Source organism: Acyrthosiphon pisum, chromosome A1 (assembly GCF_005508785.2).
Source record: "Acyrthosiphon pisum isolate AL4f chromosome A1, pea_aphid_22Mar2018_4r6ur, whole genome shotgun sequence".
NCBI classification, from domain to species: domain Eukaryota; kingdom Metazoa; phylum Arthropoda; class Insecta; order Hemiptera; family Aphididae; genus Acyrthosiphon; species Acyrthosiphon pisum.
In genome coordinates this window covers 55,827,246-55,849,194 of record NC_042494.1, presented here as the reverse complement: position 1 = coordinate 55,849,194, position 21,949 = coordinate 55,827,246, and the positions used below count along the sequence as shown (strand labels likewise).

Genomic DNA, 21,949 nt, shown 5'->3' with positions numbered 1-21,949 from the left:
TGGTAAAATTAGTTCAGTTTGTCATATATTTAAAAAAAAAAATTAATTATACAAATAGCAGTATAATTTTATTATAAAATATCCTTAGAAGACGATCTACGCTAAGATTCGTTTTTCGTGTAGGTAGTATAGTTAGGTACAATGATTTACCATTGAATTCAAATTAAACACATTCATTTCTCAGTTACTCAATGATTAGACACAATACTATACAGCAGGACTTCTATGGTTTTTTTTAAAAAATGTTTTATTACATTTTTTATATGTCTCTGAAAGTTGAAAAAATGCTATCGATCGGTACATTTTATTTATCACGATCTTCATTTGTTAGCGAACTGTCTGAGCGGTATATACCTACTGAAAATAAAAAGCTGCGATTTGGCAAGGGATGGTTGCCGTACGGCTCTGAACAGGGGATGAAATAAAATGCAATTTATAACATATTAATTATCATTGATTATAGATACATGCAGTACGCATTATCATTTAGAAACAGCTTAAATATTTGCTCTTAAATTAAAAATGCTCGTGACACTTTGCTGGATAGATACATAATAGTATAGTACATGTCCACATAGCTGGTATGTAAAAACTAAAAGGCATAAAATATTAATATTAATACCTAATTATAATTATTTACAACTATTTTTACAAAACATAATTTATCATCAGTATACAACTTATAATCTAATGAAGTTGCTGTAGTAAATTGATTTGTGTTCTATCAGAATGTAGAGTAATACCAGAGTCTGAAAGTTCTACATCTGAAAATTATAAAATAATAGTTATAGTTTTATAAATAGCAGATTATTTTATATTTTACTAGGTACTATAAATAATTTTCATTTACTGTTATTAAAATGGCGAAATCTTTGTTCTGAGGATGTATTTTGTTCAATTAATTCAGTGGATTCCAATTTCTTATACTTTGGTCGTCTTATAGGATCTATTTTTCTTACATTTTGCTGAAAAAATTATTTTTTTAGTATTTTATGCAAAAATCATTAGTAATACATAACTCCTATTTGAATATTATGTATTCACACAAACAGTACCGTTTATGTAATGGAGGGGGGAGGGGGTTAGGTGTTCAAACTCTCATCCACGAAGTTAATTTCTATATACTGCACACAAAATTACATTATAATATATTTTACTACTAAAACCAATTATTTTAATCCTTTTTATTTGTATGTATAAACTCAGTTTCATCCACTATTTAGTATTTCCATTGACGAAACATGAGGAATTGTAAATTTTTCATTGTTCTTATTTAGGTGGATTATTTTAATATTTGTATAGATAGGTATAGGTACCTTATATCTTAGTTTATATAAATAGACAAATAGTTAAAGTTAAACAAAAATGTAATTGGTTTATCTCATAAATATTAAATTAAATTATACGAAGGATCTAAACTATAATGCATTTCTTTTTACTTTACTTGAACGTCTGAAATTTCGGTAAGAAGTTGATGCCGTTTGAATAATATTGAACCAAACACAAAACAGGCGAGAAAAGCAACAAATATGGCGAAGAACAAAGCAATATTTTTTCCCGTTTCGCTAAACTCTAAAAAAATACATATATTTTTTTGTTAAATATAAATATAAAAAATCATGTTTTTTGTGTTAAAGAATTATGAATTTTGTTCCTAATTTTATATAATATATTATAAAAAAGTAATTATATTAATTTTTACCTAAGCTACGTGGCTGGATAATTCGTAATGGTTGTTCTGGCACATATAACCTAAATCTATGCAAGTCATATACAATTAAAGATCCATCAGCTAGTTTTTTAACAAGGTCGTGAATAGATTCATCCGTAGTAATATTTACATTTTGTATTAAATGTAAAGTTATATACATCGGTTCACCTACAATAATTATTAAAAATATATTGAATCCTAAATTATTTTTTAAATAAATATTAATTATAATATGGTATCGTGACATAATCGTGCACAAAACTATATAATTGTACATTACGATTGCGAATTACGACATTTATAATGTGTGCAAATACTTTAGGTAGGTACCTAGTTATAATGAAAAAAACATGAATTCAAATTATTATTTTTGTATTTAAGTATTTACAATTTAAAGTACTTATTTAAGTAAATTATAATATTGATAAATTACTATATAATATGAACAGTTAACAAATTTAAAATGTTCTAGTTATAAATTTATAAGAATATTTTACAAATTTCGAAAAACTAATAAAATATCGTAAGATAATAAATTAATAGTATTTTGTGAAATATTTAAATACCTACAATATAATTCATCATAATTAAGGCTCCGCTATAAGACATTTTAACTTGTAACTTGTTATAATTATGGTTGATGATTCAGAAATGTAGATTAAATGACTGGTCAATCCAGTTATATAACTTAATAAGTTAATGTATATCAATTATAATGCATTACAATATTTAGCATTAATTTCTTGAATTATATTTAGGTAATGTAATTCTTACATTATTAAATTAAAAAAACTTACTCATAATCAATTTCAATTCTTTCAAAACTGAAGAAAGCGATATAATTTTTTCTGTCAGTTGTCGACTTAAAGAATTTTCTAAATCCCTAAGATTCTGATCATACAAATCAGCAGGATCCCCATTTACTCTGTTAACATGGGTACAAACAATTTTTATTCTTGGATATGTATTTAAATACATATTTTATACAAAATGTAATTGTTTAATTAAAAGCTTAAGACAGTAGAATGGACACACAAATACCTAGGTACCTTCTACTTTTTTAAATTCCGTATTCTATACAGTACACTAGTATTTTAATAGTTTTTAATTATGACAAAAAAAAATGTATATAATATTACATTATAAAATTCCACGAATACCATGATGAATACATGATTAAAAAATGAATATTATTCAAGACAATTTAATGTTTATAATTAGGATTTTAGATAGTATTTATAGTTATAATATTTCTTACTTGAAAGCTACACATATATCAGAAAGAGATCTTTGAGTAATCGAAGAATTATTGAAAAATTGGTTCTTATTTTTATTATCATATACGACTGTATTGTGTGTTGAATCCGATACAGAATTATCGAATAAAATATTTGTTACGTCTATAGAAAATATTCTGAAAAAATGTGATATTGTGATTTGAAATTAACCTGTAATATTAGTTATACCTTCGAGATTGATTTATATCATAGTTTAACTTACCCGTAATATTTGAATGCCGGACATTCACAAGTAGCAAATTGATTAGATGATTTTGTGATGACACCAAGAAACTTACATCCTTCATTAGTCCAACCTAATACACCGTTCCAATATCTACACTAAAAATGTGCAGCATTGATTTAAGTAATTAGGTAGGTAATTAAGTTATTAAATTATCGTTTAATACTTCTAGTTGGGTATCAGTTGTCGATTGTAATGGAATTTCTATCAAATTTAATATATTCGATGGTTTTGATACTACACTTTCATAGCTAGATTTTCTATTATTCATCTTCATAATATGAAATCCATATAATCCGCTATGCCTGAATAAAAATACATGAGATAACTTTCAAATAATATTACTATGAATAGGTAACATATTCGGAGTAAGCATACGACAGTCGACATTCGTATAATGTATTATTAATTATACGTATTAATATTCCTGTAAATATAACTACACGTTATGAATATAATATGAATAGGTAAGTTTGATAAGGGACATTTTATTTTCTATCAACGGGCTCCGAACACAGAGCAATCCAGCTATCACCCATCAATCAATACTTCACGGCGGTTCTTAGGGAAATTAGTAAATTACCAGTATCCAGACGTTTGCAGGGAATAATGCATATTATAATCCATCTTACAATCAAACATTTTTTAATTGAATGCCGTAATCCAACACCTGCGACTTAGTGGCTACGATAATGAGAAGCAAGAAGCCAATGTTAAACTAAAATAGTGTTTAATGTTTTTGATTTGTAATTAAAAATCTAATGGCCACAGTTGACAAAGATTAACCAAATTAAATAATATGCAATTTGATAAATATATCAATTCTATGAGTCTATGATAGTATAATAACTATGATAATATAGTTTCTAAATACTAAATAGTAATACATGTGATAATATGTATTATATTAATATTACTATTACTATTACTATTACTATTAATATTACTATTTTTACCTTTTAAGAAATTGCCCTTTATTACCATACACTTGGGTGAAAAAGTCGTCATAGAAGTGAAAACCCATAAAACATAATGGAAACTCAGTTCTATGAGATAAAAAAATGTTTTTATTGATCATAACCTAAATTTAAAACAAAATACATTATTTAATTATTATTACATTATTACAGGAAGTAAATATAATATTTAGAAAATTCTGAAAAAAAGAATTTTCACTTGTACCAAATTTACATTTTATTTTTGATATACAAAGTCATTAAACACACACTTATATATATATAGCTACTATGAATGTTTAAAGTAGTTTTTTTATAAAGTATTTAATCAACTATAAAATCTGATTTAGATTATTTTTAACCATTAAATAATTTTAAAACTGTATTACTTGTATAGGTATATTTAATATAATCTATCATAATATTCATTATTCATAGTAAAATATACTGGACGCTAATGAAAATATATACATGAAATATTTACGAGATTAATTTTTGAAATATAAGATAAAAGATAGAAAAATAGAAAAGATAGAAAAATAATGATGTATAAAAAAAATTACCTTAGATTTTTGTTTGATACATTTTTTGTGGAAATCCGAATTACAATTAGGCATCACAATATAAGGTTCTATTGAACTGACTCCGCTTACTTGACGTACGCTAAAACTTCCAACTAATGATCCTATATATTACAATTTAAAATAGAAATACATATTTATCATTTTAATAAACATTCTTAATAAAATGTTGAACATTTATTTCTCTTTTAACTAACCCACATATATTTCTTGTTCTTCGTTTAATGTCAAACAAACGTGTTTAGCATAATTTTCAACACTATCAATCAATTTTTTCTTTTCATTTAATCCATCAGGTCCATCGTCCTTGTTTAGAATAACGATTTCTGAGATTTGTAAAAATGATTTCACCTAATAATCGACATAATATAATACAGACTTCCGTCGGAATTTATTATAATCGTCTGCTATATATTTAAATTAACGTACCACTTCGGTGTTTATCTCTGTTTGCGAGTAAATATTATGCATATTAGAATTCACATTTTTTATTATGTATCTCATGTTATTTACAGAATTTGACGTTGGTGCATTATCGTAGGCTGTACAAATATAATAATACATTTTTATGTAAGCTCTCTATTAGTTTAGTTATTACAAAAATGCTGTACCTATTATTCTTGCGTATATCCGATCTCGTAATGATACTAACGATTGTGAAACAATTATATTATTAAACTTTGGAAGTACAAAAAACGTACGAGAAATTGAATCTAAAAGTGCCAGACCAAATGGAATGTATTCTATCCCGTAGGACACGCTATACAATTTTTTTATACATAATAATTAATAATAGTATTGTTTCTTATTAAATAATATTTTGAAAATTCATAGAAAAAAAAATGAAAACAATAGTGGGTATACCTTTCTATGATGTTGTTATTGATATGCGTTGAAATAACATTAAATAGTTCATTGGACGTTTTTTCATATACTTCAGTTTTGAGAGTTTTTAATGTTGTCATATATGTGAATAAATATGCTTCCGATTCAGTTAGCATTTGTTTCATTAACATTCGACTGTATTTTTGTACAAAGAACCTACATGAAAATATTATTATAACTATAAATTATTATACCTATTCAGTTATATCGGTTCAAATCAAAAAAGTTATGTTTTTACAATCTAACTTTTTTGTTTTACTGAAAATACGAGTAGAAAATATATTTTACAACCTGTATAGGTATTTTGTATACAATAAACAATAATTGTGTTGTAAAATAAATAATAATAGACATGGTCGCGCAATAGAAAGTTGAAGGGAACGTCCTTTTGTACTATACTACAGAGTTACGAACCCTGCAGGATTTGATTAAACAGAATGACTTATATAAGTTAAACCATGGAATATTATATTATTATAAAATTAATCTTACGTTATATCTTCATCTGAAACCTGTGTTGGATGATGGACAGATATTTCTGGACCTTCAATCGTACTACAACTATCGTAAACATTGCATACTTTTAAAATAGTTTTAATCCTTGATATTGTATCCAAATTTACTGTATGATAAGAAAAAGAATTAACTCTCTTGGCTTTATAAAAACACACACATAAATTACTGCTTATGACCCAGTGGCGTATTTACGATTTCCTTCGGTGCGTACATTTGTCAAGGAACTCTATTCCACCTTATTTGTTAATTTAATATCTTATATTTAGGTGAGATTTAGTTATATGAACAATGATTTTACTTAAAACATGACGTTGATTTTTTATTTTTATGTTTATGCGTAGAGATTACTAGACTAGAGTTATTTATTGTTTACTGTAGGTACAACGATTGGTGCTTAAAGCATTTTTATATTTATATTTTTATTAATTAATGCCAGTCGGCTTTTATAATAATATTGACAACATTTTACAAATAAAAAAAAACTAATATGATACAATAAATATACGTAAAACTGTAATAATTACACATTTATCATTTCATCATTTTTATGTGTTATTTAATTTAAATATTATGTATTTTTAAGTCTTAAAAGTTATATTATATAGGTATTAAAATTAAAAATGATATTCATTTAAACTGTTCTTCGCTCCTATTCAGAATCTAAAGACTTTAAAGGGTGATATATCACCAGTGTCCCTAAACACCCCATACCCCTGTAATTACGCCACTGCGTTACGATCTACATTCTACATATACAATAATTTTACTAACTTGACGGGAGAATTGTTTCTGTTTGTAACCTAAAAGTTGATGTGTAAAAGTATATTGGAACGGATGTAAATATTGGTAGATAAAATCCAAAACTATATCGGATTGGGTGACTAGATTTTCTATCATATGCAGTATCGGTGTAAAATTTGAACTTAGTAAAAATACCAATTCCTTCTTTTGGCGTTACCTGATGATTAATAATACAAATTTATATAGGTCGTAAACTCATAATGTTATATAATTATACTATAACGTGTAATTTATTGGTCTAATTACGTTACATCTAAAATATAGTTAATAAAAACACGTACTTCTAATTTGAATGGTCGTGGTGGAGCAACTATTGAAACCGGTACTACTCCAAACATTGAATGCTTCAAAGAAGCACAGTGGACATTAAGTTTCAGTAAGTAATCTGTATTTTGGTTAATTTTATTTGGCAATGTTACTGCAATGCGAATATCACGTGAAAATGTTTCGTTTCGACCAGGCATAAATTCTCTAATGACTTTATTTTTTCCACCCTATATATTAAGTAATGTACACTCAAATATTATTAATTAAGAGCTGTTAAACGATTTATAAAATATAATCTGTTTATATTAAATAAAATATTATGTACACAGCGAATTCAATACTAATTGTAGTTTGTACTATTTATTATACTTATTATGGGTAAATAAAATTAGAAGAAAAAATTGTATTTTGTTGTTATAGGTATTTAGTATTTACCTACCATATATTTTGACGTTAAATAGCTGTATCCAGAATCTGATGACGTTGTCCAAGTAGTTAAGCAATTGGCAGTTAATAAGGATACAGTAGCGGCCATTACAATACTACTTCCAGGGATTGTACTTGGGCTGAAATCTCCATCTGGCCAATAAAACATTATATGTGGACCAGATTCATAAGTAACCACAACCACAGATACAGCTGAGTCAATCGTAACGCCGCCTAATGATATTTGAACCACAAAGTAATACCTAAATGATAATTTTTTGTAATTAAAATTACAATCAAATAAGACTAAATTAAATCCAAAATTACATGGTATACGTAATATTATTACCTATGATAGTATAAAGGTCCACACACACTGCGGCGGTAACGACACAATGGGAGCCTCACACAATTTACCGATACTTCCGTAGCAACACCAAGACAATAGAATTTTACAGCTACGGCCGAAGCGAATGCTTTTAAATTAGGTGAATTATTTAAAGTTACGTGCTGTGGGTTTAATAATATATTTTGGAAAAAAAATATATACAAGTATAACGAACAATTTAAGTATTTTATGTGTTTAACTATAATATTATAATGTGATGCGTGCATAATTATATTTTCCTAAACTATAGCATATTAATATATTATAATATTAATTTTATTTTATTGTTGTGTATTGAACTCTATTATGATTTATGAATCATCATTTGAATGCTAAAATAGAATCTTCTATAATTATAATACGATACCAGTTTTCTTTAGTCTTATTAGTCGACTATAAGCCTATAAAAAGGTGAATATTTCCCAGGAAATAAAAAAGCTTTGTTTTCACATTTTACAATATTTGTGAATATTTTTCATGTAGTTTAAAATTTAAATAAAACATTACTTCTAAAGCGTTCGGATGTTTATGTTACAAAAAGTAATAAATTTATATAAATCACTAGTAAATCAATAATATTAAATCTGACATGCATAAAAGCTACAAAAAGTTATTTTAATTTTTAAATAAATGAAATACCTTCCTGGCTGCAATGTTAATTCACGGATTATTAATTCTGACGATGTTGATGATGACTTTTCATCCATAGCTTCTTTTAGCGCAGGATAATTTCCAACAATTAAACAATCATCACCATTAGTTGTTTTGCAAAGCCATTTATACTATAACACACAAATAGGTAGGTACTAGCAAGCTGTGGTATAATAATTATTACTACAAAAATGTATGCATACGTATAGATATGAATATAAAATATATAAAAATGTTTTATTGAAAAATCAAAGGAAAACTGAATTAATTTAATTATATATACAGTCAACTCGCGATATAACGAATATCGATATAACGAAAATCTTGATATAACGAATAAAACTACCGGTCCCTTGAAAATATCGCGGTTTAATATAATTTCGATGTAACGAACTTTCGATATAACGAATTTTTTTCTCGGTCCCTTGAAATTCGTTATATCGCGAGTTGACTGTACATGTGTATACGTCTTTGTGGAGGACTGGAAAGTTAAATTTAAAACAACAGTTTTTAACATACTTGTATATCTCTCATTGTGACATAATTTTGATGTCTTATCTTTAAGTGAATGGATCGACCAAACCCAACCACAATTTGCTGTGGCACAATAATTGTTTTTGCATCAAATGATTCAATTCCAAATTGGATTTCATCCTATATCATTGTAAATATTATAATATTATGTAAGTATTTATATTTTATAAGTATTTATATATATGTATTTTAGATTCTGAGCGGGGCGAGGAAGCTAGTGGTTTTACAATGGTGTTTATTTTTTTTTTTTATCCTGTATACAAATTTTCTACCAGCAGGAGTGTTTCGATTTCAATGTATAGTACCTTATCTTTTAGCAAATTGAATCAAGATGGTACTTTAGAGAGGTCATTTTTCTCAATAGTTATTCAATGCCACGAAAAAAACTACCGACAAATGACGAAAAACCGCTAAAAATGGGATTTTAATTTCTAACGCTTTGCTTATCACCATAGCAACGAATTAATAATAATAATATTATAATATTAATTTAACTTGCAGTCTATAATAAATAATAAAAATATAAAAATCCAGACTGAAAAACCATCTCCGCTCAGAATCGTTTTTCTTATACAATGATATATTATATCATTGAATTAAAGTTTAATACAATCCATTAAACATTGAACACTTGTAACCTATTGTACAGCAGAGCGACATCCACACACCCGCTATTTTAATCATATTGTTTTCAATTATTTATAAAATTGTATTTGTTTTAAAATTATTAAAAATTAATGGTGTTAAAATTGTTTTATAAATAATGAATAAAAATTTTAATTGAAGATCACAGATCTATAAGACTGTATATAGACAAATAGAGTTAATAAATTAGGTATACCTATTTAAAATTTTAATCCATAATAAATTAGCGGTTTCCAGACTTCCCGCAGTGTCTTTTTATATCAAAACAATGAGAACACGTCATGCAATATTATAACGATATTTAAAAGGAGTTTCATATAGGCAACATGACATCAACGTCAATTGCCAATCGATCTTCATAACTTAAATTGTTAGGGCATTTGATTAAACATTCAAAACTATTAAATTATATTATAAATACCTACATAAGGTAAGCTACAATTCGCTAATTCCCTTCGCAGAGTTCGATTTAGGTAACTACAAAAAACTACGCCTGGGTCAAAAACAATAATAATTTATTGCTCAATATAGAAAATATTGTTCTCGAGGGATATTCATGAAACTGATAAGCTTTAATAGTACGCAAAACGACGACCCATATAATATAACTATTCGTCTATACGTCATATTTATAAATAATAATTTACCAGTTACAATGTGATTTCAATTGTTTAAAATTTACGATATGGAATGACGTACTTGACTTGAGGTAAAATAATTTTTTTATATACGCACAATGTTTTATCAATATTCTTTAAAGCTTTATCTAATGTTTTTGTTTTACATATTTTTATTGTTAATCTGCTACGATCTTTACTATAATTATTATAATATGTTGACATGTCAGACTTCTGTTCAGGTAAACTACATTAAATAGTAGCCGTATATTAGAGAACAATGCAATTTTAGGGGCGTATTAATGGTGCACAAGGGACCCATGCCCCCTCCCAAATTCACCTTTATTATACGGGGGCAGTATAATTCCGGAAAGTTATATTACCGACCGTATAATTCCGGAATTAAAATGTAATTGTATAGACCGTAAAAATCCGGAAAAAATAAATAGCTCACCGTAATGCCACAGCCGTTTTTTTTCCGGAAAATAAAATATATAAACCGTATTTCTACCGACCGTAGATGTCCAGAATGTAAATATTCCGACCGTATTCTTGTAGACAAGAATAATGCGCGGACCGTATAGTCCCAGAACGTATAATTCCGGAATTTGAAAATTTGAAAACCGTATTTTCACCGACCGTAAAAACCCAGAAATTCACAAACCGTTTAGTTCTAGACCATATTTTGCTAGAAAAATATTGTGTACTATGATTATAGAATTTTGTTGTTGTGAGCCGTATATAGTCTTGTATAGTCCCACACCAGTGGCGTTAATTTTAAGAAAATAACCAAAACTCTATGCAAACACATTATCAGCCCCCCCAAACAAAAATCCTGGCCACGCAATTATCCTAGACCGTATAAAATTTTAATATTTTATTTTTTAAGACAACCCAATTTGAAGATCTGTATCTCACTAACGTAGATACTAATGAAAAACGTTTATGTGGAAATTCATTAAAAATAATAATACATTTATGAAAACTTTAGAATAGGTTGTTATTTGAAAATTAAAAGTTGATAATGGTTTAACTAATAAATATAGGTAAGGTTGGAAAGTTTTAGAAAACATTTATCTTATTTTTTTTTTTTTTTTGAATCCAATACTTATGGAAAAAATAGGTAGTTACTATATTATGAAGGGACTATGGGAGTTGTAGCTCTGTCCTCTGTAGCTCCAATTGTAGATAAAATGAGGGAAAATAGGTCGAGATAGTCTGTTATGAATTATGATGATAAATGACTTGGAAGGAGTGAGAGTGCCAGAGTGGCTATGGTAATATCCAAATATATGTAGAAGGAAAGAGAGTGATAGGAAGGTCGAAGAAGATATGGATAGAAGTCCTATCTATTATTATCTATTATATAATAATAGTCAGACTGAATAATGTTTGTACTTTATATTAGGTTCCTACTTACTTATCTATTGTAATTGTATATAATGTACACTTGCAGATGTAGGTATTTATATTTATTTAATTATTGTATATTTATTTGTGAATTAATAATTTATCCAAAGCAGTAAAGCATAAATATGCAAAAAATAGTTTATTCACCTACCTAATAAAATATTAATTTGACATAATCATATTTTTTTTATACTATTATTTATTTTAATAGATACTTATATTATAATAATTATTATGATAAGAAATGAATAGTATAATATTATTAAGTGTTAACATTAGGGATTAACAAAATTACTGAAAATGGTATTAACTAGAAAATAATATTATACTAATTGTTGCTCAGAAGTTTTTCTTTATAGAATGACATTGCCATATACCTAACTTATAAATAAATTAAATATTATATTGCTATGGATTTTATTTATATTATGATTTAAAATAACTGAGAATATAGGTGCCTCATTCTTTTAAGTTTTATTTACCAATTATCTCAAGGCATACACATAATTATAACTGTAATCAGCTAGCATTACTCTATAGTCTATAGTCTGTATTCAATATTAACATTATAGGTAAGATGTAAGAAACAGATTTATATGTAATTGTAACAAAAAATGTATGGAAATATGGAAATATTATAATAAAAATAAAATATATGGTTAGGTCTTAGCTCTTAATGTCCTATAATATAGGTAGGTCATCATATATTGTGTGTATATAATAATAAAAGCTAGTAAGATAATGGTGGTGGGTATAAATCACCAAATACCTTAGATGCACCATTTAGACAACTGGCTCATTTGGTGTACAAATTGTTTGGTACAGTACAATGGTATTATTATTTATTTTAAATACCTACATGAAATTTGTATTTTGTAATACCTATTACATAATATTAAAATAACATATTGTGCTATCACATTTGTTTAATTTATTTATATTTCTTATTCTAATAAAAGTAAATAAATTTACATAATATAAATTTGTTCATTACTGATAAGGGATAGGTAGGTACTTACCTAGAATACTAGAAAACCAATATTTCTAGAAAAAAATCAAAAAATCAATTGAAAAATGTACCTACTTAATGGTTTTTCAGTTTAAATCTCTAGCAGTCTATTAGATAGTAGAGCATATTTGAATTGGAAAATGGTTATAAAAATAAGTAAAAGCAAAGTAAGAAAAAGTACCATGAGTTTAAACTACAGAAATCTAAAATAAATGAGATGTATATTTTATTTTGTCTACATGATTAGGTAGGTACTACCTACCTATTGGCTATTTTACCTAACACTGGTAAGGGCTGATAAAAAAGATTTTGCAGAAGGTCGCTAGGTATTATTGATTTTAATTATATTTTTAAAATTGAATTATTATATAATTATTCATAGGAGCCTAATTCAATTTCCTAAAAAGAACTGACTTCTTGATGTCATTAATATTATCAATTTATCAATCAACTATTGTTGTCATTTATTTGTGTAATTTATTGTAATGCTTAAGACTGCATTTTTGACCACTGTTGGACCATTTTCCCACTGTTATCCATACTGTCAGTAACTATAGTATGTATAATGTATATCACATATCTATAAAACATCCATTTATGTATTATAACTGTGCATTGTGCCTAAATTTTTGAATTCCAATTACAATTCTGTACCTACATCTTAAAATTCCTACATCTCATAATTTACACCCAGATAATTATATTACTATGCGTCTATGCCACAAAACTTCACAAGTCATAATTAAATATCATAATAACAACAGTCAACAATAAATAATTTATTATAATATGTCACTCTTGAATACAATAAGTAATAACATAACCGTACATTGTATTTTGTATCGTACACCATAGTAGGGTATTATATTAATCAAACTATGTAGGTACCTATACGTATAACAATATAATACTGTCATATTATCATAAATATTGTAATTAATATTATTAATATGACAAATTTGTTCAACATCAATAATAAATGTTTTTAAATATTCGGCTTTACGTTCGTTTTTTTTCCCACGGTAATTACACCATGTTCAAGCTGGAATTTTCCGCTTAGAGGACACTGATTATACCGTACGTCCGTACTGCACATCACGGGGATATTACACAGTCGTTATCCGCCTATTTTCCCTCCACACAAAAATATTTCCCGTATTGCATTTTACAAGGAGATTTCACTGTACGGGAATTTTTACGCAAAATCGATTTTTGATGTAACTGTAAAACAAATTACAGTAGATACATCAAATTTTGACCGAATGTTTATATCAGCATTTTTTATACACCTTAATATTTTCAAAATATTTTGACTTGTTTTGAACTGTTTAGGGACATTTTCAGTTTCCAATTGTATACGTTTTTTTTTCTATAAATATCAATAACATTTTATATGTTTGGTAACAAACCTTGAACATTTAATAGAAGGCTCCTAATGTATTGTTTCAAAGGCAGATGAAAAATATTAAAAATCCTTAGTCACAATTTTCTTTTATAAGCATTTAAAGTTCATATCTTGTCAAAATTGCGTAAAAATCACGAAATTTTGCAAATTATTTTTAGTTAGAAATTCATAAAAATGTTTCTGTTTAAATCTAATATTTGATAATGTAATACAAGATTCCTAATAAGTTAGTCTACCTTTACCAAAAAAAACTTGTCTACAAGAAAGTCAAATTAAATTTTTATCAGCGTTTGAAGTTCATATTTTTACAACAATGGATCACTCGATTTCTCATGTAGTGATTTTCTTATTTTGTTGTAATTCAAAAACGAACGAATATGGCTAACGATATTGGTTGTTGTGATATATCGAAATTAAATTTAGTTTGGGCATCCCTAGGTACACTTGACCCCCCCCCCCCTAAATATGGCCTGGTACTTAACCCTAGTTATTACCTACCTACTTTGTATAATGTAAACTGCGCACCTAGCTGAGTCTCATTTCTTATCGTCAGTCAAAAATGTCTGGCCTTGCGCTATATGCAAATTTTTAAACTGCACTAATACTTAACTAAATTAAGTTCAGACGCGAAAAAAAACCCTGCATCAGCATTACCTATATCTTTCTAATATCAGACAAGTATTTTAGGTCTCTAATCAGTGAGCACAGTACATTCATAATATGTCTGTGTTACAGCTAAGGTCATTCTACTATGAATAAGGTTAAAATTCAAGATTTTACGAGGAAGTATTTTGAAAATCTAATTATTTTTGTCCCGCTCCTCTTATACTTCAAGAATAACCATCGCTGTCACTGTTTTTTCCAGGGTTGTGTATCAATTATAAATAATAATCACCAACATTAATAATTTTTTCTGTAATCCTACCGTCGGTTACTATACGTTTTGCGTGATTATATTTTTTTTCAGTGAAATACGGTCTGGTATTATACGGTTTGTGAATTTCCGGATTTTTACGGTCGGTAAAAGTATGGTATGAAAATTATCAAATTCGGAAATTATACGGTCTGGAATTATACGATTTACAAAAAACAAATTCTGTAATACTACGGTCGGGAACTATACGGTCGGTGTATTTATTTTTCCGGTGAAATACAGTCTGGAACTATACGGTTTGTGAAATTCGGGGTTTCTACATTCTGTGAAAATACGGTCTGAGTATTTACAGTCTAGAAACCTACGGTCTGTACGATTATTTTCTGGGTCTTGTGTGATGGTTCTTAATCTTTTGTCATCTACGTTGCTTATTGCTTATTGTTTATTTATGTATGATAGATTAAAATTTATATGTTTTAATAAAAAAAAAAAAAAAGCGTAGGACTTAAGAATTATGTGTTGACATTAGGTTTTGCAGTGGCGTAGCCAGGATTTTTTTTTTTGGTGGGGGGGGGCTGATCGACTTTTACACTTTTACACATTAAATACGTACTAGCACAGATAGATGGCTGAAAAGTGTTAATACTTATAGTACATTTTTAAATATTTTAAATACAATTGTAGATGTACGGGAAATTAAATAAGTACTTGTATTATGATAATATAGATTTACCTTGGCCATTGCTGTAGTTTTTTTTTCTAGGAAAACGATGTCATTATGCAATTCACAACCGATTGTATAATTGTTGCCTCGAGTTAGTCCTTTAGTATCTAATATCAGTACTGGACCATTCACTCCGATGATATTGTATTTACTGTTTTCGGTTATAATATACCAACTATACTACATAGGTACAGAAATATATTTCATCAATACAATGTTTTAGTTACAAACATTTAAAAAAATGAGTATTTATATTTAAAAAGGCACGTACCTACAATCTACCGATAAACACAAAAAATAAGATATACCTATAGGTAGATATATGTTATGATAATTTGTTTGGAAAATAACTCGACAAAGTTTAACGCCTGAATACAAATGTACGTTACTCAGTCTATACATAAATGTATTGAATATTATGCCATATTCCGTTATTCGTTAGGTTAGGTATATATAGGCGTGATTTAACGAATTTAAGTGACCTCAGACAATATTTTATAAAAAAAAATATAAAATGATAAAATTCAGTTACCCATTTGAATAAATAAATTTACTAGCTTAATTAAAAGATAAAATCTGAAGCCATACTTGAGGAATTGAAAATCCAAAACAATAATAATTTTTAAGGAATCAGTTACGTGCAGTAAAACGAAAATAATAACATTACTTTATTATGATCAGTTCATATAGGTACAAGCCATAATAAACTATAAAGAACACTAGGAATTCAGTGTATGTTGTCTTCAGAAATACATTATTAGAACGAAAAGATTATTTATGAAACAATCACGATCACAACACATGTTATTATGTTAGGTAGGTACATACGCACAAAATAATTAAGCTAGATACCTATAATAGAAGTAAGCAACTTGTAAAAATATAGTAAAAAATTATTTTAATTGTAATCAAAACGTCCTCATTAATTTGATAAATACGACTATAGTACTTGGCATTTAATTAAAAATATTAATCGTAGAGACTTGAAAAGTTCAAACTTTATCTATTTATTACTAATTTTTTATGCATAATGAAATGTTCAAAATATTTAAACTTGTATTAAGTTATTTATTAAACCATGCTATATTATATATTTATAAATTATAATCACATCATTCTACGGTATATTGACTTATAAATCTGAAATTTACGTCAAGAATTTGTTCAACCTACCGAATTTAAAAAAAAATACTATTAAAATAAGATTAATATAATACAACATAAAATATTGTTCTTAAAATTAGATGCTGATTCATCCATCTCCTTCGCTCAGATTCTTTTACTATGATTTATCATTAAATTCACATAGGTACGCAATGTATTGACCATTATAATAGGTACAATGCAAACCTATTAAACAGCAGAAGGGAGTGAGTTAACCGTTTTCCTTTTGTATTTGATATATTTTAATATATTGTGTTTATATTTAATAAGACATTTTTGAAAAATACATTTTACTTGTAAATTATTATAATCGTCCTCGATTGGGTCTCCGCAAACTGGATATAACATTGTTTCAAATATAGCTTCAGATCCGATTGCAATGATTGGAAGTGCCATTATTTTCAATTTTGGTTTGGATTTAATGCCATGGATTTCGATTAATTTGAATTTGAATTGACTTTTCAAGCCTGATTGGTTCAAAATATTTGTTCCCGACAATTCTAAAGTATATTCTACGTACGGCAACATCTGAGGAATTGTGCGATTAATTAAATACGTAAATTAACTACCATCCACTGAACCACGGTACATCAAATCACCCACCGCAGCAAAGAAGATCGTATCTCTGTTTTCACAATTTTTTTTTCAAGTTATCATAACTGTTTTTGTGTAGTTCCCGAGAAACTTATAGTAGCATAAAACAATAAAAGACATTCTATACAATAAAATGCAGTTAAACGTTAGTCTTCGCGAAAACTACACAAGTTATGACAACTTGAAAAAGAAAAAAAAATTGTGAAAACGGAGATACGACCTTCTTTGCTGCTGCGGCGAAATATTCATATATTAGTTTTTATAAAAATTACCAAAGCACTGTTTAAACAAATACTATTTGTGAAGTTTTTTTGATTTATCATTATCACAAGACCTCTGACACTGTTCCTCACTAAAGATGATCGCTGTGAAGACTCGTCTATTGACATGTGTGCAGAGTTTGATAGGTCATTAAAGCTTAATATTGGACTAAACCTGAGCATAGGTGAACCAGATGTAGACACACTTATGACTTGAGAACCAGTACAATCATATACAGGTTGATCGGAAGATTGAGTTCCAAGGATGACGCCATCGTCAACATTACAGAATTGTCGAGGTCCGTTCAGCCAATATACCGGCAATGTAACCTATCAACATATTTGTACTTAGTGTTATTGTTATTGTAATTTGTAATCACCAACAAATTATGCATATGTGTATTATTTAAATAATAATTTTGAGTCTACAGATTAGTGTGAATGATTACAAAAACATTTATTCGAATAAAATAATAAATAATAATATTATACATTCATACCGGTATCAGGTTGTTGGCCTGTAGATAATAATGTAGCTACTTATTAGTTATTATACATAATGTACAAATCTGCCAAACACTTGGACCAAACCCACAGGACACAAACAACTTAATTTTATTCTTAAAGAGAACAGAATTGTATAATTTAATTTTAAAAATATAATGTAAATAACAGCTAACCTAACACAAAACCCTTGTACTAATGACCTAGATTTAATGATCAATAAAAAAAAATATACATATTCTATAATATACTACGTACAATGTATTCATGTACAACATAATATAGGTACATAATATAACTTGAACCAATTACAATTTTAACCTACATACCTACATTTAAATAAAATATTTCCATTCTTATAATATTAAATATTCAGGGCAATTGAATTATGAATTATTAATAAAAAACAATTATTTATGAATATGTGGTTTGTAACATAATTTTTATTTTATTTTATTATACTTTAGCTGGTCCTAAGCTTCCTACTCCGCGGAATTAGCCAAATTAAACTTTTCAACTTACAAGTTACAGAACATCACTTTTATGAAAAGAACTATTTACACACTGATGTCTATAATAGATCAAATCATAAATAAATTAGAAATATGTTGCATTACATTAGGTAACTATATTCAATTTAATATGTTAGTTTAATCCGGATTTGTGCATATAAATGTTAAATTTTAACCTATTTAATAAAAACTTTGATTTTGAGCTTAAACAAATTAATCACCTCAGAAGGAATTATTGGTACAGTTATTTCAATATTTAACATAGCTGTACTCAAATTCGGCCACGACCGGTAACTCCTTATATTATTGTTTGAAGAAAATTGAATATGAAGTTTGTTATCTTTAATGGTTTTCACATTTCCAAGGAGTACTGTTAAATGATCTGAAGAAAACCAACAAACAGCATCTATACAAATTAAAATAATATTATTAACACCTTAAAAGTTCAATTATCAGAAATTATATATGTTAATTATACCGTGGCCGATTTGATTTAATGTGATTGGCGTGAATATGACCTCACACGAATCTGGCCCTTCTACATTTTGATCAAATTGAAACCAAATAGTTCTCAAATCTTTAGTAAATCCAGATTTCAGTACCTTTGTACGATCGGCCTGAACCGTCACTACTTTAAAGTTGTTCGAACTAGAGAATAAGATAACTTATAAAATAAATATAAAGTTGTAGGTAAGTAGTATAAATGTATATTGTATCTATATTATATTCATTATCTATATAAAGGTATTTTTCACGTATTCTGATAAACGTTTATCAATAAATAAAATAAATAAATAATTAATATAATATACAATTATTAAAAAATTAATTTTATAAACTTATTTTTATCATACCTTAACATTGCATCAATTGCATCCGTTGAATATACTACTGTTATTTGGTATTCAGCGGCTCTATTAAGTTTATATTCAGGGCATGTAATCCATGTGGAAAGTTTATTTCCATTGATCGAGTTTGTTGGTAAAATTATATAATCTTCTCCATCAGTTAAATGACATAATAAAGGAACAGGCTCACTCAAGTTAAATATTTCCAGTTTGAACTACGGAATTTGTATGAAAAAAGATAATTTATTATTATATAGTATATTAAGGTGCAAGTAATAGCGTGATGTAGGTACCTATAGTTTTTGTGAGAAACTGAATACAGTGGTGGATCCAAGGCTCATTTTTTTTTTTTTTTTTGGGGGGGGGGAAAGAGTAGAAAAAGTACAAAAATTGGCTAAACATAGTAGTAAAACAAAGGGAAACTACGGCGAGTTGAAGGGGGGGGGGGCAAATACCACCTTTGCCCCCTGGATCCGCCACTGACTGAATATGCATTACTGTATATATACTTACTGAAACACTTTCTCCTAGTTTTATTGTATTTGGTTCAACGTTTCCGATTATCAAATGTAGACTATTAACAAGTAAAAAATTACCGTTAAAGTTCATAAGGGAACTGAATTTTGAACATTGTATCTTAAAAGCACCTAAAGTTGTTGGATTTTCGAATCGTGCCAATATCGTAAACGTGTCACTTAAATTTATATCAGTTTTCTATAATAACAGAAATAATGATACATTTTTAAGATATCAAATTTTAAAATTCGATTTAAAGTAAATCCCATAATTTTTGAAACTCCAATACCTTATAATTTTACCTTGAAATATTCAGATATAGGTAATATGAATATGTTCATTAAGTTTGTTAATTAACATACAGCAGTAAGTGTTTTGTAATTACTACTATTGTCTATTACTTTTTTACACTTTAAACATATAAGGTTTAATAATATTCTTCACTCGATTCGTTGGAATTTGGATCCAATATGACCATATTTTAGTGTACAGTACGTCATGTAAATACGAAAATGCAATATGTATTTAAAAAATGTGTAGCTTAAAATTTTTATATTTTCCAAGAATTGTTTATAACTTAACTAAAGTTTATAACTTTGCCCCTCTAATACAACTGATTATTTACAAGATTGGAAAATATTCAGAAAAAGTGTGCAGAACGGGTTTTGTTTTTAAATAGGCGCTAAAAAGTTCTGACTTTAGATAACTAGGTACCTACTGATAACTGATAAGTGATAATATAAAAGATTTATTTATTTCCATTTTTCGTATATACTATATTCTATTAAATAAATTGTATTACCATAATGATTTGGGAATCCAAATCCATTACATTGCATGTAATTGATTTTATCGTGTCCACTGTAGATACCAATCCTTTTATATGAATTACTGTATCAGTATTATTTTGTACGTCATAGATGAATGGTGATATATATATTTCATCAGTCGCTGTTATAGGGTTGACTAAATGTAAATATTATAATATAAATTATTGCAATCATATAGTTTTAAGGTGAACATTTAGTTTAGAGTATAATATATTTGAGAAATAAAAATTGCATTTAAATAAAAACAATTATTGAACATTGTATTAAATTAAAATCATAATTTATAGTTATAAATTATTCACTTTTGTTCTTAATTTAAATAATCGACTTACCTAATACTATTACTAAAATAGTAAAAACTAATGATGCATGAACAGACATTTTTAAAACATGTGTCTGGTCTCCATTCGTTTATGCCAATCCGCGTACGATCGTTTATACTATCAGGCCGGAGCAACGTACTTTTACCTAACTACCTGTTATGATTTTGTTTAGAAATATGTCGTAGGTAGTTGTCATGGAAATAAAAACGTAAATAGACATTAAAATCAATTGATGAAAAATGCAAATTGTAATATATTTTACTCATTGTAATATTTTAATATCAAACATGGATACATATTATATATCAATATAACATTTTCATAATATTTTATAATTTAATGATATAAATTATAGATAGGTACTTTTATAAATCTCCAAATGTATTTATATTTTACGTTTTATGATACTTCAACTTCACTAACTTTATTTTATCAAAACACTTACTACATTTAAATTAAACATACCTACATGCAGAG

General features: G+C 27.1%; 1 protein-coding gene across 3 annotated transcripts; it reads right to left on the bottom strand.

Annotated features, from left to right (window-relative positions):
• Positions 1-609: 609 nt before the first annotated feature.
• On the bottom strand, positions 610-21,711 carry LOC100569014. 3 transcript variants are annotated; one of them, XM_016805967.2, is made up of 29 exons: positions 21,482-21,710; positions 21,122-21,285; positions 20,317-20,517; positions 19,810-20,018; positions 19,434-19,603; positions 19,177-19,361; positions 17,952-18,269; positions 17,380-17,613; positions 15,931-16,101; positions 9,223-9,357; positions 8,692-8,834; positions 7,678-7,927; positions 7,253-7,465; positions 6,942-7,128; positions 6,147-6,276; positions 5,634-5,810; positions 5,381-5,529; positions 5,199-5,311; positions 4,967-5,120; positions 4,752-4,873; positions 4,189-4,313; positions 3,399-3,537; positions 3,212-3,330; positions 2,970-3,125; positions 2,509-2,636; positions 1,703-1,879; positions 1,445-1,572; positions 851-965; positions 610-764 (listed from the first exon to the last, which is right to left on the bottom strand). In XM_016805967.2, exons 1-29 carry the CDS (start codon positions 21,528-21,530, stop codon positions 688-690), a joined length of 4,638 nt encoding a protein of 1,545 aa, XP_016661456.2. In that variant the 5' UTR covers positions 21,531-21,710; the 3' UTR covers positions 610-687. The 3 variants fall into 3 exon arrangements, with proteins under 3 accessions (XP_016661456.2, XP_029343154.1, XP_016661457.2); XM_029487294.1 differs by lacking the exon at positions 2,970-3,125 and having other exon boundaries at positions 21,482-21,711; XM_016805968.2 differs by lacking the exon at positions 610-764 and having other exon boundaries at positions 857-965; positions 1,440-1,572; positions 21,482-21,711.
• Between the last annotated feature and the right edge of the window lie 238 nt (positions 21,712-21,949).